General features: G+C 41.5%; 1 protein-coding gene across 3 annotated transcripts in view; it reads right to left on the bottom strand.

The window, feature by feature from the left end:
* Positions 1–3327: 3327 nt before the first annotated feature.
* The window catches only part of Bbs9 (Bardet-Biedl syndrome 9), a 427340-nt gene continuing 412275 nt past the window's right edge, over positions 3328–18392 (bottom strand). For all 3 annotated transcript variants that reach the window (XM_036194269.1, XM_036194271.1, XM_036194270.1), the window contains 2 exons: positions 4654–4761; positions 3328–4486 (listed from right to left, as the gene is read on the bottom strand). In XM_036194269.1, the coding sequence (XP_036050162.1) occupies positions 4455–4486; positions 4654–4761 (140 nt within the window). In that variant the 3' untranslated portion in view covers positions 3328–4454. The remainder of the gene's footprint in view (positions 4487–4653; positions 4762–18392) is intronic.

Genomic DNA, 18392 nt, shown 5'->3' with positions numbered 1-18392 from the left:
CCCAGGGCCTTGTGCTTGCTAGGCAAGTGCTCTACCACTGAGCTAAATCCCCAACCCATCACCTCCTCTTTTTAAGTCTTCTGTTAACAAAAACTCCCATTTATACATTCTACCTTTTTCACTTTGCCTCAATTATTCCCACACCTATGCATGTCCCACTCCCCTACTTCCCATCTAATAGAATACGTATTGCCAGTATCACTGTGACTGCTTACCTCTTCTTTTCCACTACACATACACTAACATATTAACATGCACAGTACCAGTGGGACCCCTTTACTCCCTAAACTTACTGGTATTTAACAAGTGTTGTCTTGTAGTCACCTAGTACTCTATTATCAAAATGGTTTAATGTCAGAGAGTGGCTGGCGCTGCGATCAGTGCTCAGCCCATGGGGCACTGGAGACAGAGCCCAGGACTGGGATCACCACTAACAGACAAAAATGCCACCACACCGGTAATACATCCCAGTTTCTCCTGAACACTGAAGACACAACCACTGAAAGAAGAGAAGTGATCAGAATTGAAAACCAGGACCTAGCTACCCAAATGAGCAGATCCCAGTACAAAATCATAAGTAACATGAAAACAAGACAAATGATTTCCTCCCAAAATTACCGAATGATTCATAATGAATGATCCTGATCAAAATGATGGAATCAAATTCTAGATACAGAATTTAAAATAACTATTACAAATATGGTAAAATCAACTCAAGGAGGCACCAACATTTTTCCAAGAGACTACAGATACCTGAATAAAAGAAATAAGTCAATCCATGATATAATATAGACTTTAATAAAGAAAGAGAAATACTGAAGAAAACCCAAACCAAAATGATGAGGGAAATGAAAAATGTAAGTTAAATAAAAATTTCAATGGAAAAATCTTATCAATAGAATGGATAATGTGGAAGAGAAAATATCAGGATATGAAAACAAAATATAGAAATTAGAACATCTAGTCAAGGTCAATGATAGTTTTGTTAAGTGTATGAATGGAACATGCAAGAACTCTGGGACTCTATTTTCATAGACAAAAGCTTTGTATCCTAGACATACCATCAGGAGAAATGTTTCATGCAGAAGACACAGAAAACATCTTTAATAAAATCATAGAAGACAATTTCCCAAGTTTAAGGAAGACTAGATACAAGAGGCACACAGAACATCAAAACAGACAGGACCAAAATAAAAACTCCTCACATCAAATTATATGCAAACCATTAAATGCAGAGAGCAAAGGAAATATATAGAAAGTTGCAAAAGAGAAAAGCCAAGTCACATACAAGGCCAGACTCATTATAATAACTGCTGACTTTTCAATCCATGTCATGAAAAAAAGAGGAGTTTAGACATACCTTTGAAACTCTTAAAGAACACAAATACTACCCCTGTCTAATATTCCTGGCAAAACTATCTGTCAGAATTGAAGACGAAAGAAAAACTTCCCACGACAAAAGCACACTAAGAGAATTCATGACTCTCAAACCAGCCCTACAGTGGATACCAAAAAGGGGTATTTCTGTCTGAACAGAAAGATAAGCATACTCAAAGAACTGCAGTAGAAAAATTCAGATACCACAACACCCATTGAACAAAAGAAGACTAAGAAATCCCCAAATTCCACAAATCAAAAAAATTATAGACAGCAATACTCATCTTTCAATAATAACTTCAAATATCATTGGTCTTAATCTCTCTACCCCAAAATATAGAATAGCAGATGGATTAGAAAACAGAATCCTTCCTGTTGCTTCCTCCAAGAAACACACCTTACTGCCCAACACCAAGACTAACCACTACCTTGGGATGAAAGGACAGAAAAATGTACTCCAAGCACATGGAACTAGAAGAACAGCAGACATTGGTATTCTGACACCTTACAAAATTTATTTCAAATCCATTTTTGTTTGTTTGTTCATTTGGTTGGTTTTTCGAGACAGGGTTTCTCTGTAGCTTTGGCACCTTTCCTGGATCTCACTCTGTAGCTCAGGCTAGCCTCGAACTCACAGAGATATGCCTGCTCCTGCCTCCCAAGTGCTGGGATTAAAGTCGTGCACCACCACCCAGCTTCAAATACATTCTTGTCAGAAGAGATAAATACTGATTAAGGGACCACTCCATTAAGAGGATATTATAATTCTAAATATATATGTGTCAAATATTGGCTCATTCAAGTTTGTAAAACAAACACTACGAGATTTAAAAATCACAGATTAGTCCCAACAGAGTAATAGTGGGTGACCTCAATACACAATTCTCACCTGTACAAAGAAAAAAAACTGAATAAACAAACACTGGAATGAAATACAATGAATCTAACAGACATCTATAGAACATTCTACGCAACACAATGAACACACCAAAGAACACACAATGTTCTCAACATCCTAAGTTACCTTCTCTAAGACAGATCACATACCAGGAAAACAAAGCAAGTCTCAACAAAAATAGGAAAATTTAAACAGCTACCTGCATTCCATCCAACCATAATGGAATGAAGCTAGAAATCTTGAGGAAAAAGAAACTGTGCAAACTCATGGAGATTAAACAACACACCATTGAGTGATGAAGGGGTCACTGCAGAAATCAAGAAGGAAATAAAAACAAAACAAAAAACCCCTAGATTTAACTGAGAATGAAAATATAACCTGTCCAGATCTATAGGATTAAAAAAAAAAGTCCTGAGAAAGAAGTTTATAGCTAAGTGTCTCTATTTAAAAAACAAAACCAGAGAGATCTTATCTAAGCAACCTAACAATGAACTCTAGGACAAATCGATCCCAAAGCAGGAGACAGAAGGAACAGTGTATGTCAGCCAGAAACCAAAGAAACAGAAATGGGAAACAAAATCAACATCACCAGTCCTACTCAGGTGTGTACCCTGTGAGTTACAATAATGACTAGTGACATGGTCACTCACATACATGGTCCAGACAGCAATGGGAACAAATCAACAATGGCACGCTATTGAGACACATTTGCAAGGCTTGGAGTGGTAACCCCAGTGCTCAGGAGGTAGAGGGAAAGGGATCGTGAGTTTAAGGCCAATTCTGTTTATGTGGTGAGATACTATCAGAAAAGGCAGGAGGGAGGGAAAGAGAACACACACATACACACAGAAAGAGAGGCATAGATACACACACACACACACACACACACACACACACACACACACAGAAAAAGAGGCACAGATACACACACACACATATACACACACAGAAAGAGAGGCATAGACACATACACACTGACACACACACACAGACATAGATACACACACACACTGACACAGACATAGACACACACACACACACACACACACACACACACACACATGCTCATGAAAAGTAGGACACCACTTTGGTGAGCTTTCCTGAAAGCTGTTCCAGCTGGTCAGTGTTGTGACATGCACTAGACCATGACATCTTTGTTCCAGTCTCTATGCCAGAAGCTGCCTCCAGTTGTGAGCTAGACAATCACAGTGGTTACATTTTCTGTTGTGTCTCCTACAAAAGGACACTGTAAATAACAAATGAGGCATCTTTTGATTTTTTGATGCTTCATATATTAAGAAAAAAACAAACTATAAGCTCCTTTCCCCTGAGATTTAACTGAGACTCATCCGAAAACTAACATGGACATGTTTAACTAATCAGTGTTACATCTGAATCCTTACTTAGGCAAAACCCAAAGTAAGTAAAACCTATGCAATTCCTTATACATAAAACATTCTGTTTTAATAATAAGATTATTATTAAATAATAAATAATAATTAAAAAAGTGTGACTCCCTTTATTACTTGGATCTGTAAAAGGCACCACTCATGAGGGTGACTAAAACAGGCTGTTAATGTACTCGCTTCCTAAAGTATATTCCTACCCACTAGAAACCACCCTCTTCCACATTAGCTCAACAAAGCAAAGACGAGGACAGCTCTGACAGCTTCTTTTACTTATTGAATGAGATCACCCAAGTCTTACTGTGGAGTAGCAAACTTTTCAGTTTCTCTTTAAAAATACAGAGAAATCATATATATAACCCTTATTATAAATTATGTCCAAGTTATTGTTTGACAATTATATGCTTTATTAAACTTGATACATTTACTACATAAGAATTCTGTGAAAAAAAAAAGGGCTATCAAATTATTTTACATCTGGATCCCTGCATTATAAAGCCTGTCCCCAAACTTTCCATCTTGCTATACCTCTGTCTATAAGCACTCATGACTAAAGGTAGCAACAGTTTTCCTGGGAAGAAAAGATCCATCTTTCAGATGACCCTTCTGTGATATTCCAAGCCCTCCCAATCATAATCACAAGCCCTGAGCCCATCTCCACGAAGTCACCTCCAGGGGTGAGCTTGGCACAGCACCAGGGTAGGAACACAATGTCCACACAGGGTCAGCCTTAGAAAGGGTGTCTTCTTTCCAACTAGTCAGCTTTACTTCAACTATTCCAAAACTCCTTGGAGGGCTGTGACTTCTGGGAAGAAGAAACAGAGAGGAGTAGGTTTGAATATCCACAGAAGTGGGAAAACTGCCCAGTCACCCACACCAAGACATAGATGTTAGAAAACAAGCAGTTTTGCAAAATGCTCTCCAACATGTCAGAAGTGGACCAGTGTGCTACTATTTCTGGTGTTCTCTCACCAGGCACGGGGGTCTCTGCGATGAGGTGCTTGTGGTTGGTAAACAGTTCTGCGGATTCTTCTAGTGATCTTTCCTCTATGTCTGACTCTGGGATTGGAGCACAGCCACCTGAATGGAAGACACAAGCAGTATTGTAAGCAATCGCTGAGGAAATCTGCCTTTCCACACAGTATCCAGAGCTCAGAAGTGCACTACACATGACAACGATGATGACGTGATGGAGACTGTCAAGAGAGAAGCAGAAACATTAGCTTAAATGTCTTGTTTTATTCAAAGTCCTGGAAGTGCATTATCAACACTGAAGACATGGTCGTGTGATTGGAGCTTGGCAGAAGGGACAGCAGCAGCATCCTTCAAACGTCCTTGTTTGGTCAGAAAGGGCAAACACCTCTATCAAATCAATACTCACCGCATAACAGCCCCTCTGCAGAAACTCTCTCCCATACAGACCATCAGAAATTATGAAACACACAGAATACATACAGAAGAGAAGAGCACCCCTCCTGTGCAGAGGAAGGCTACCAATGTTCTTTGACTATGGTGGGGCTTCTCTAGACTTGATTCTCTCCCTGAACCCTGCACCTTATAGGACAGACACCCCCACTTCATAATGCAACAGAAAAGCCATGGAACTGCCTTGTGGGACATGTCAATACAAAGGTGATTCAAGGATGAGCTGTTTTTCGAAGCCTGAGTATATGCCACTTCACTGTAGCCATCCAAATCTTGTATTGGAAGCTCACATGGATGTGAGCTTCCTGACACTGCCAGCAGTGTTGTCTATTTTGCTATTGCTTCCTGGAAGTGAGCTAGCGTGCTGTATACTGTACAGGTTTTTTCCCAAAGCCTTTCTTCTTCTTAATGAAGTGTGATTTCTTTCTTCTGAGTGCTCTCACACACTGAGTCCAAAGCCTCGGCACTTAAGTTTGGTCTTATGTGTGAAAAGTTTTATGATGCTCATGACATTTTGAGAAGAGACAGTGTGAACAGCTGCCTTCAAATTACTCTAGAAGAGGGGACAGAGGCAAAAATCCAGCTCTGAAGGAAAATGCACCTTGCCACCCACACCCCTGCATCTTTACTGAGAAAGAAACTGGTGAGGGATACTAGAGAGAAAGGTTTCCAAGTTCATAAAATGAGAGCTTCCCTGGGAGCACTGGGTTATCCATCAGTGGGTGGGGTTGAACTGGCCCAGCTCTGTCTGCTAAATGCAAGGCCCCACCTGTAAGGAGAACCAGGCTTAGTTTTAGTCTCTTTCCGAAGCAAAATCATGACAAGAACTATTATTATTGTGCACTTTCTAGATGCTTAAAGCTCCCTATACATTATCTCAGTTAATCTCTGTTCCTCATACCATGAGTAGATTTTATTCTCACTTTAAAGATAGCAAAGTGGAGTTCTCATGAGCTAGAGTAAATTACCAAGGTCACACAGGTCTGTGGGGCTTGAACTTTGAGGAAGTCTATGGAATAGCCTCTTTCTTCCCTTATCCACCCCTTCTAACTTAGGTGGAGAAAGGCAAGGCACCTGGCAATGGTGAGCAGGGCTTGGAGGCACTACCCAGGCCAATGACAGGGAAGAGCAGACCAGAGGGGTACACTAACTCTCCACTGAGGGAACACTGTCCCCACAGAGAAAGGCAGAGGTACAGTTTCCACTGTAGACTCACAAATAATTGACTTTCCATCCCCAGTACGACAAGGTAGGGAGAGAAAGGGACCAGGAATGATACACTCATGAAGCTACTTTCACATACAAGCAAACTTGAGGAGTGTGGCAGAGCTACCCACTCCAACAGACAAGAAATTGTGCAGTACCTACTGTATACACAGGAGAAGCAAGTTTCCATGGATGAATTACTGTCCACCCTGGCTCCTGGCTGACTCGCTGTGAGGCAAGTATACATATGAGAGCTTATGGACTGTCCTAGCTTTTTGTAACACGGGCACAAAAGGGGAAGTCAATGGCTACAGATAAACAGCAACCAACACAATTTCTTCTGTATCCAGTGCTCTATTCTCCCAATGCTGTAATGGGCAGTGACTATGTGTATCTCCTCTCCATCCCTCAGAATTCCCATTTCCTGACTAGACACACCACAGAGGCTGACCAGTCACTTGCTCTAACAATACAGGTCATTTGTACCTCCATGTAACCAGATTGCTCAACCAAGTGTTAAGTCCAATCTCCTTGCCTTGGGTCCTATTTTATTATAAAACTAACTGATACTAGATGTAGTTATAAACACCAAGTCTTCAAGATGGAGCTTTGAAGTCAGATTGGCCACTCATCTGTAAGAATAAGGGGCCCCACGGCTGGCTGCTAGGAGGAATGGTAATCACTCTGGTATGCAACTGCTCATTCATTGTTAATTGAGATGGACATGCAGAGGTCATGATGGAGATTCAGCTGCTGGGACATGGAAATGTCCATCTTGATAAGGATTCCAGTTTAGGACGGCTGGTTCTAAGGACCAGATAACTTGCTATAGGAAAATGGCAGGCTCAGTGAAGCTAACAGGCCAAAGAAGATGCCCAAATGCACTAAGTCAGGGACCCTCCTGGTGTCATTGCAATAAGTGAGGCCATCTTCTCAGCACCAGAAGGAACACCTGGGAGATGCTACAAAACTCAGAATCCCAAGGCCAGCCTATACCAAATTTATCCTTAAATCTGCTAAAGTCAGATGATTATATTTGGTAAGAATTTTGCTAGAAGATGATGTATATGTATTTATCTGTTAAGATATTAAAAGTAAGCAATAAAAAGAGAGAAATAAAACATAAAACTTCCAAACTAACAGACCCTCTGAAGCTCATCCATGGAAGTGAAGCCTGGGTCCCATGGACGCCAGATGAAGTGCCCTTGGCTTAGAGCCTATTCCATAAAAGGAGAAAGGGAAGAAAACCCACAGCTGGATGGAGTCCTCCAAACACAAACAGCCTGTGTGACAGGAGCCAACAAACTGGCAGATTCAGCAGGAACTGAGGATTCTTGACCTAAAACCAGGCAAGGAACTGTAGGAGGATAGGAGAGCAACAGTCCTGGGCACCTGCTGGGCACTGGGCACTCTACTGTACATCTGCAGTATGCTAGCTAACTCCATCATCAAGCACCCTCCCCTAAAGGGCTCCTTCCCTCACTTTGAAAGTGTGACTACAGCAGTTGTAACTTGGCCTTTCCTCTCCCATCATCTCTTCCCCAAAATTTCCCCAGGCCATTTCCTACTTTCTAGACATAAGGAAATTTGGAATGAGGTTGAACCAGAAGCAGCTTAAAAATAAAGACATATTGACTTATGATGGTGCAAAATCAGTGAATATTTGGCAGAAACTATAAGTAGATTTTAAAAACTACAAAATTATACATTTTATGTGTGTCCTAGGTACAGTGTGTGCCAGGATGTGGAGCATGTGAAGGTCGGGACACAAATCACACAAGCTGGTCCTCTCCTTCCAACATGTGGGTCCCAAGGATTGAATCCACATTGTCAGGCTTGACAACAAGTGTCTTCACATGCTGAGCCATCTTGCCAGCCCTACTTGGAATTTTGAGTTTTGTTCTCTGTCCAGATTAGGGATACACAGCATCATCCTGTCTTGATGCCAGTCAGTGGCAGTGAACTTTGGATCCCAGTCAACCACATCATCCTTAGAGACTCTAACGGACCATGCTGCTGAGCTCTGAGTTTTGGGAGGTTAGGTAGCTTAAAAGCACTGTCTGTTTATGACATTTTCATATGACATAAATTCAATGCCCATTTCATGGACTTATCAGGATGGACCCCCAATGTATTTCATCTGTATTTTCCTTTTGGCCTTGGTTATCTGTACCCAGGTTCAATGAAGTGATGGATGGGAGCCGTACTCAGGGCAGGGGCAGGATAAAGATCAGAAGGTAAGATAGAACTGCAACCAGTCCAGAAGCAATTACAGTCCAAGGCTGGGTCCCAAGGCATAGAGGACAGGGCAAGGGGACTCTGCAGCAAGAGTGCCAGCCTCTGCCACAGAGAGTCCTGGAGCTGGACTCTGCTGAGGGCTGGGCAGGTAGTGTCCTTATTTCTGAACCCTGTGTACAAGATCCTGAGTGGGATGGATAAAGCAGACAGCCAATAACAGTTAAGATTTAATTTCTAAATCTTGCTGTTTAAAAAGGCACAATTTTGACATTTCTTGCATCCTGCCTTGATGCTTTGGTTAGGCTGTCAACCCTGCTGGAAAGTCTTAATTTATTAAGTGAATCTGAGATTTATGGCATTTGCCAAAGGTCACACAGGAAATCTATACAGCCTGAAGCCCAGCTCTCAAATGCAGCAGCATTTCTCAGAAAGACTTACTTTTCAAGTTGCCTACAGAAACCAATGGTTTGGGAAATGTTTTGTTGTTGTTGTTTTGTTTTTCAAGACAGAGTTTCTCCATGTAGTCCTGGCTGTCCTGGAACTTGCTTTGTAGACCAGACTAGCCTTGAACTCAGAGATCCACCTCTTCTGCCTCTGCCTCTCAAGTTCTGGGATTAAGCCACCACTTCTGGCTTAAATACTTTAAAAATATATAATTTGAAATGTGTAAAGAGAATTACCAGAACATGAAAGAAAAAAGGATGTCAGCTCTTATTTTGGGGTATGAGAGTCAATATTTGCCAAGTCCCTTGTCAACGGCTACACACATTTTCAACATTTTTTTTTTCTCAATTTCAGGCAACAGAATACAGAATCTGGCCACACTATAAGGACCGGCATCTAGAAGACATGGTCTGCTGCAATTAATGGGATGTTTAGAATTGAGGTTAGTAATAACAGAACTCCCCCAAACACCAGAACTTTAGTTATCTAAGACTCCAACAGCCAGTAACTAGTTCCTTTTGGCAACAACATAGGCTTCTCCCATTTCATCCACACCCTTTTCACATACATCCTACTTCCAAGTTGCCAGTGTTCAGAAAGTCTCCCTCACCAATGCAGACATCCAAGTTTTGCTTCCGTTGCTCCTTCCGTTGCCATGGGAGACCCAGTTCTACTTTCTACTGGGATCTTTAACAAGATGAACTCTCATTGAGGAACTCTGGCATGTGAAGTGAGAACTCTGGATACATTTTCAGAAGAGAATAATGTTTTCAGTAGCCATTACATTACAGAGTTCTATTACATTTAAGCTATTTGTTTTAAAGAATTTCTGGGCCAGTCTGGAAACCTGTTATATAAAAAGTTTTTAAATGTCACATGCATTATGAGCATAAAATAACTCAGGAAAAAAGGTTTATAAGTTAGAAATTACATTGATGATGTTAGAAAAACAAATCTATATAGAACTTCACCACATCATTCACACCAATTTGTCCATCAAATTCTGTATCTGATCACTCACCCTTTCTGTAAACTAACAATACTTGAATACACACATGTAGAAACCCACTTGTGCTCAGAAAATTAAGTAGAAAATTTCAGAAAAAAAAAAAATTCAATGACCAGGAATTGCCCCAGCATTTGAAAAAAAGCATTAGGACCTTTCCTGGGATTCCAAGTAATTCTCAAATCTGTTTCTACATTCAAAAGCAAGTTGTAAGAGACTTCTTTCTTACCAAGAACACCTGTTATCAACAGACAATTATCAACAGATGACGGCTGGGGGTGGAGGGGGAGGAGGTGAGGCTGGACAGCAACAAAATGAATACAGGCTTTCTCTGCAAGGAGCTGTTATGCAGTTGACAGCATTTAAAGGGTAAGATAGAAGGTTGGGAAGAAACAAATAGGGAGAGCATCTAGAATACTGGAAACCAAAATCAGAATGCAGGCTGAGCAGTTTTACAGTGACCGTGGGACAGCTGCCATGGAGATGGATCGGGGCAGGCAGAGACCAAGTCCTCTGTCTGCTCACCTCCACGACACAAAGACTTCATCATGGCCAACTGTGTGTGTGTGTGTGTGTGTGTGTGTGTGTGTGTGTGTGTGTGTGTGTGTTTTCTTTGGTATTTATACACAGAGGACCTTACTGACAACAGGCAATACAATCATCAAGGTCAATTTTAAGGAATAAATGTGGTATCTGCAGACATGGAGCTTGGCAGTGTAATACAGTACCACAGAGATACTGTATTGATTTCCCGGAGACTTATTTTCAGGACAGCCAGAATAACAAAATAATAGGATCAGAAACCAAGATAAAGTAGCTAGGAATGGGGCTGGAAAGGTGGATTTCACACAGACTGACAGAGCCTGCAGCTAAGACACAGCTCCAGAGAAAATAGGATAGTCTCTGCAAATGTCAGCACTTCAGGCAGCTGGCAGCTACTCAAGCCCCACCTGCCAGCTCTCCTCTCTTCTCTTCCTCCTGATGCGTCCCCTAACACCTGATTCCACCCCAGTGAATCCTGGTGGCCCAACTAGCCTGCCTCACTTTTACTTTGCACTCAGCCTAAACCAGGAGCTTGGCCAGATGCAAATACTGTTTGGCCTCTACCGACCAGCTGGTCTCTGCTGCCACTGTTGTGACAAAGCAGCCAAGTTCCATGTGTACGTGTGACCATGTGCTGGCTGGGTTCCAACAAAGCTTTATTTACTAAAGCAGGTGGTGGCCCAGGTCTGGCCCACAGGCAATACATTGGCATTCCTGACCTAAGGAGGCTAAGGGGAAGGTGCTCTGCATGCCTTAATTCCCAGGCTTGCTAGAGGCATTTGTAACACTGCCAGATGCCTTATCTTACAGCATCACCACCAGCATATCTTCTAGTTACCACAGCAGTTCCAAGAATCATTGCTCGTCAGCAGAAAGTGTTCTTGTTTACACAGCCAAAACTTCTGCTCTCTCTAGACTGCTTTTCTGCAGTAGTTTCAGCTGTATAGAAAGATTCGGTTGGCTGTTCAGAACTCCCATGTACCTTTTGCACTCTCCCCACATCTCTCATTGGTGTGGTGTGGTTTTACATTGATGAGCTAATGCTGGTATATTGCCTTGACAAAGTCCATGCTTCTCCAAGATTTCCTTCATTTCTATACACTGTCCATTTCCTGCTACAGGATACTTTCCACAATACCAACGACTGCGGTGGTTCTGTCTTCTTGGCTCCCCTTAGTTGTGACAGTCTTCCATGCTTTCCGTGTTTTGGTGGCCTTGATGGTTTTGAGATCTACTGGTCAGCTATACTGTTGTGTGGTAACCCAGGCAACTGCCTCCCCATTGCACTAGTGCCCAGTCTGCTGTCTTTCTCCTTCACCCACCCACTTCTAATACTGGATTCCACCTCCAGGGAATCCTGATGGCTTTTCTGCTGGGGTCTGCCTGGTGTTCTGATGATGAGGCAGTGGAATTACTAAGGAGGAGTTTGTTCATAAATTCACTATATTAATATGACCTCGGGTGTTTTGTCTGCTCTGAAGAGTGAAACCAAACAGGCAGTGAAGGGAGAGGCCACAGAGGGGGAGGGGCAGTGCACAGTGCTGAGGTGCATAGGAAGGTCCTCATCACTGTGGTGGACACCCAGGACTGGCGCAGGTAGACTGAGAGCACTTCCTGTGACCTTGTGTAGTTAGCACTCTCTTCAGCATATGGCACATTCTACCTTTTCATTCCCTCAGTATACTTCTGTGGAGTCAAAGAACTTTGGTTTGAAGTTCAAGCAACTTAAGAGACACCAAGAAAGAAGCTGAGAGAGGGCAGTCGCCGTCATTAGAGCTTTGAAAGTGACACCTCTTTTCCAGGACTGAATTCACCTGCATTTGTCTGTCCTAACTAACAATACAGAAAAAAGTAGAATGATGGCAACCTGTTCCTGAGGTATATTTAAAGACTTCTGGACCAGAATATGAGGCAAGAATTGTTTTTATCTTCTCGTGTGTTTAAGAAGTATCTAGCAAGTAGATAATCAAAGAGAATCTCACATGGCCACAGGCCCTGCTCTCTACCTGCCAGGTAAAGTCCAGTTATCACAGTCTGAATTGCCACTAAGAGTTAAAATGCAGAAACCTCAAAAATACATTTCAGGGACACTTTTCTCTTCATTAAGATTCACTTGATGAAGCAAGTTTGGGTTCATTTTTTGAGGTTGACATTCAAACTTTACTTCAAAGATTTATAATTTATGTAAAGTGTGAGGAATGGGTATCTTTCTAAAAACCATGCCCAGGAACTCTCTGTAAGTATAGTCACTTAAAAAATTGCCTCTCTTTCCCTCGATTCTCCCGCCTCCCACTTCCCTCCCCTTTTCCTCCCCTCCTTCCTCTCCCCATCTTGCTCTCCTCTCTTTCTGCCTGTTTATACATACACACGCATGGACAGTAGTGACTCTATCCATGCTTACACATTAAATTGTTTTCGTTGTACAAGATCAACCACAAATTTAAAAATATTAAATGGAAAATTTCACAAAGAAACAAGCAAAAGCATTTCAGGTGTGTGCAGTTAGGGGAACACAAAAAAACTTGCAATATCCTGATCTAATGCACCTCTTCCAACCCAGTATGTGAGTCATCCCTTCGTGCAGCGTATTCACGCAGCACACCGACTGACCTGTCAGCCACTAGGGATCATTTCCATTATGAGATCAACTACAGCGGTAGTGTAATGTAACACTGACTAGTCTTAATAATGACCCCAGGCCTCAGGAAGACCAACACCATCATTTGGATATGACAAGCAGAAGCTGCAGAGTACTTCCTGGAAGTGAAAAGAGGAACAAATTAACTTTAACTTAAAGAAAAAAGAGTACTCTGAGAACAAATTTCACAATCATGAACTTGTCAAGAAAAAAAGATTGTAACTGAGTTTGCACATCTGTTCCAGCTGTGCTTACCACTCAGAGGTAGGGTACAGCTCTACACATGCTTTCATACTCACTACAGAGCTTGGAACCTGGCACCTGCTGTTTACAGAAAGGTTTTCCTGGTAATTCTCAACTTCGCCATTTTACTAGTTGTATCAAATATAGTTTTTCTAACCAAAGGGGGAAATGCGTATGAATGTATCCTGCTGTATGCTTGTATAGGAATTTTGGTTGAGTATTTATAAATATTTTTGCAAAATAGGAGAATGGAAGGAAGAATCGTGAGTAAGGGAGAGAGGTAAGTAGGAAGAAGAAGGAAGGAAAATTAGCCGTGTATTTTATTTTTCTCTGTATGTACTTCCATGTAAGATAATTGAGGTGCCTTTCTGAGGGTACAGATGACAAGATAGCAAAACATACAAAATATGTGAGTGGCTAGAAATTGAAACCCGAATAGATAGCTAGTAGAACGGATTGTGATAAACACGGACAAGGACTTAATGAGGGTGCAAAAGTCTCTGGAGAGAAAGTGACCAAGTCTCTCTCAGCCCTCAGCACATGCTCTTCCTCCAGGCTCCAATGCACATCAGTGGGCCCAGTCTGTCCTCAGAGGTCTTGACATTTCCTTAAGAGATTACCACAGTTGTAACACTCTGATTATTGGTGTGATTTTTTGCCCATGTACGCAAGAATGCGTGGATGTGTGTGTACATTTGTGTTCTGTTCCCACAGGCCAATTTGGAGAGCCATCACCGTGTGAATTTGGGTTTCCAAAGGTGTTCACTGAAGCTGCTTTCCAGAGAAACTCACAGACGGGATAGGTTAATAAGAATCATAGGCACAGACCTTGTCAAAGCTTGTCTTAGAAATTGTACCCGCGGGAAGTACGTATTCTCCCTCATGTGTTTCCACCACACATAGTTAGTCAGGTTACTATTATGTAAGGTGGTTCCTACTCTCCTTGCTGTTTATTTTGAGATAGGATCTCACTATGTAGCCCAGGCTAGCCTCAAACTCTCAATCCTCCTGCCTCATCTCCCAGGTGCTAGGATTGCAGCCATGTACTACCAGTGTTAAGACCAAAACTGTTACTGGAGGATATATGCTAATCTCTCATCTCCATTTTCCTTTCACCTACTACTGTGTATAATGTGGAAACATTAACTTGGTACCATTGTGTCGCTTTAAAACTCTACAAGACGGAAATAAAAATGTCTTTCTGGACAGTCTTGGATTTCCAATTCCATGACATATTTTACTTCTCTGTTCCCTGATAATTCATTCTACAACTTTGCTTTCTTCCTGAAATTGTAGGAAGCACACTGATCACACTGGAAACAGCCCAGGCATCTGCAATGGAGAGAATCATGCTTAGCTGCAGAGAGAGAGAGGCATGTGAAGGTCACTGGTGAGTGTGCCCCAAATAAAGCCCTGTGGAATGTGTGCAGCTCCATTCTGTTGCCTAATAACCAACTTTGATCCCCCCACACAGTGAGAACTTAAAACACATTCAAGACTATGCATGTACTCCATGCTTAAAAATATTTCCATTTCTCACCTCACAGCAGAGACCAAGTGTGTGAATAAAAGGGAGCCTACTACATTTTAAGAGGTCTAGCATGTGTCTCAACAAGTTTTAAAACCCCCATAAAGGCTGAACACTCAGTCCCTCAGGCTATAAGGGCTCCAGTCAGAGTCTGGATTTAAGAGAGCAGGGTGCTCCTGGCATTAAGATATTTCCACAACTTTAATAACATTAGGTGCCTGAGTGTTGTAGCTGAACCACTGGTTAGAATATAGGACTACTTGATGGAAAGCATTAAGAAATTGCAGGAACACAGCTATTTCCATCCATTGATGATTGTGTAAACAGAGTGTACCAAGAAGAAGAAGAAAAAAAAAAGGCTTATTTACAAAAAAAGCAAGCACAGTCCATAAATCCTACAGATTGGAAAGGATCCAGGCTAAGAATTTCTCCAGATGTCAGTCTGTAAACAGGGCTTCATAAAGTGAATTCCCCCAATTAATTGTTGGCAAAATTATCTCTACACTGTATTGGCACGTTGTGTGCCCTGCTGTATGTAGAAGCGTGGGTGAGTGCCTCTGTTGATTGTTTCTGATACATGACATTCAGGGGGAGAAGCCAGGGTGGGCACATCCCTGACCCAGTGAGAAGGGACCATAAACTCATCACTCTGGGACTTGGAGTTCCGCTGGCCCGAGGAAACAAGAGCTCTCAAATTTGTGTGCATTACATCTGTTTTTCTAACACATTAAGTTCTTAACCTGCAGCACTTACAGAGACACACACCCAGTAAGAATATAAACATGGAAACTTTAAAAAAGCTACTCACTATTTTGTTACCACCTCCAATCACAATGTTTTTACACATGTTAGCAAGGCTGTTAGAACATCCAGATGCAATTACAAAAGTAATGCCCAGTCATTGTAAAAAGGTGGGGGAGAGGGGAAAGCTAATATCCACTTCCTTTGCCAGCTGATCAACGTCTGGAACACTCTGCCATAACATGAAAGATCTACTGCCTTTTAACTACATCTTTCTATACTGATAAGTGGAGTCATTTTTTTGTTGTTCAAAATGAAAGCAGTTGTGATATCCATTTCATTTTTAAATCTTAAGGAAATTCAATGTACAATTGGGAAGCGGCATAACTCTAAGACATTTCCATTTAAAATACTTTCCTGCCTTGCTCTTCAGAGGCCAGTGCTCTCTCCCAGTGCACATACACAAGTGAGACATTATAGCTGTAGCTGTGAGAGAAAGGAAGCCAATAGCTCTGCAGTAATAATCTCTGAAAACCAGGAGAATGGAAGCATAACCCTGGCATGTCTGGACACCACACAGAATGAGAGCTGGTGCTCTTCATGGCTCCCTCTTGCAGAAGGGGGTCCTAGCAAGCGTTCTTCATCTTAAGCTTCTTTCCACAACCCAACTAAAAGCCGGAATCTTGATCAGATTCTATTGTTTTCTTAATAATGGCAGAGTCTGGGAAATGCTTATGGAATTAAGAGTTGAGCTGGGCCCCTGCCCTACAGGCAGGTGAAGAAGAGAGACAAGAGAGTTCTCTGGAGAAGTAACGTCACATCACTGCCTTCCACACACAGTGAGGACACAGAATAAACACTCAGGACTCATCCCAAGGCAACTGTACTACCCAGTGATCTGAGTGCCCATTAAACAATGGCGTGTTTTGTGGAACAAGAAAATATACAGGATGGAAAGCTAGACCGTCAACCATAGCAAGAAACATTCTGAAAGGAGGCATGATGGCTAGTGTGGCTATGTTGTGAACCTGGGCCTTGCTTTCCTGTATATATGTATGTACACATGTATGCACATGTGCACATATGTACATATGCATTCATATATATAGATGCATATATATATGTGGGTATTGCATATATGCTTGCATACATGTACACACATACATACATATAGATATTTATGTGTGTATTGCATATGTATATATGTGTTCATGTGTGTACATATGTATGTATGTAAGTATATGTACTTTGATTCAGGTTTTTAATATGTATCTAGGGCTAGCCTTGAATGCTTGATCCTCTAGCCTCAGCTTCCCAAGTGCTGGGATAACAGATGCAAACCACTTTTTCATGTGGAAAATACAGCATTTTCTTTCTGAGAGATGAGGGTTAAATTAATGCTTGTAATGAATTTATCGTAGTGCTCTGCACAGCATAAGCCCACCAATGAGTGCTGGCCATGATTTTCAGCATCAGCCCCAGCTGATGTCAGTCATTTCCGTTCTAGCCAGCTGTGCATTAAACAGCAGGCTATGAGGCCATGAGGCCAGAGAGGATTATATGTGACTTTCTAAGATCCACACAGGCAAAAGTTGATGGGACATGTAGACCAGTGGTGGAATGCTTACTGACAGACCTGGTGGCCAATGGAAAAAATATCAACAAAGTATTAAAAACAAATCACATTCCTTTTAAGAGGAAATTACTAATATTCTTCTGTCAAACAACCATTCTTTCTGAGATCACAGCAGGAATTTTAAAAGGGCAATGGTGGAGGTGGTGGTTGTGGTTGTGGAGGTGGTGGTGGTGGTGGTGGTGGTGGTGGTGGTGGTGGTGGTGGTAGTGGTGGTGGTGGTGGTGGTGATCACTGGTGTATAATTGCATTGGTCACTTGCTGTTTACCAGCAGCATTCCTATTACTGGGAAACACAAGCCCATCAGACACTATGAAATAAATGGAGGAAGTATTAAGATGAAAGAGTGTAAAGAGTGGTAAGTTTGCTTTCTCATGGGAAACTGAACTGGCCAGCAGATGAACCTTGAAAGAGGAAGTCTGCTGACCTAGTGTTACTAAACATAGGAGGCAGCCAAGGAGCAGAGGAGGAGGGTAATGTGTTTAAATGTATGCCTCGAAGGAAGCAAACACCAATTATTTTTATATGACTTTAATTCTCCCAGTGAATACTTTATGGGTATTGGCAAGTCCTTCTGGAAAAGGAAGGGATTATTAATGAAGGATTTGGTGGCAACCACTTACCAGTACTCTGAGAAATAATGCTTAACAAAGAATCGTTTGGTTTATACCTCATCTCTAAAAGATTTGGAAACTTAAAGAATCATTTTAAAAATGGTAAAAAGTAGTACATCCACATATATGATCCTTTTCATTTTTGTTTCCATAGCCTATATGACAAACAAAAAAACTTTCCATAGGAAAATAAATACACAGAGAAAAGTAGTTGAATTTTTCTCTCTCATGCCGAGTGGTTTTTTTTCATAATTAAAACTTTATTTAAAATAACCTGCAAGTAAATAAATAAAAATACCACACAGTAAAACTAGCCACACTCAACGTGTACACACCTCAATAAACTTTTATGAAGTTAGAACATCCATTCTGATCTGTAGGGCTTCACAGTGAATTTACTTTTTCTTTTTTGTTTGTTTGTTTTGTTTTGAATTTTTGGTTTTTGTTTTCT

This window comes from Onychomys torridus, chromosome 7, assembly GCF_903995425.1.
Source record: "Onychomys torridus chromosome 7, mOncTor1.1, whole genome shotgun sequence".
NCBI lineage: Eukaryota > Metazoa > Chordata > Mammalia > Rodentia > Cricetidae > Onychomys > Onychomys torridus.
The sequence above is the reverse complement of the archived record's forward strand: the minus strand, read 5'-3'. Positions and strand labels throughout refer to the sequence as shown.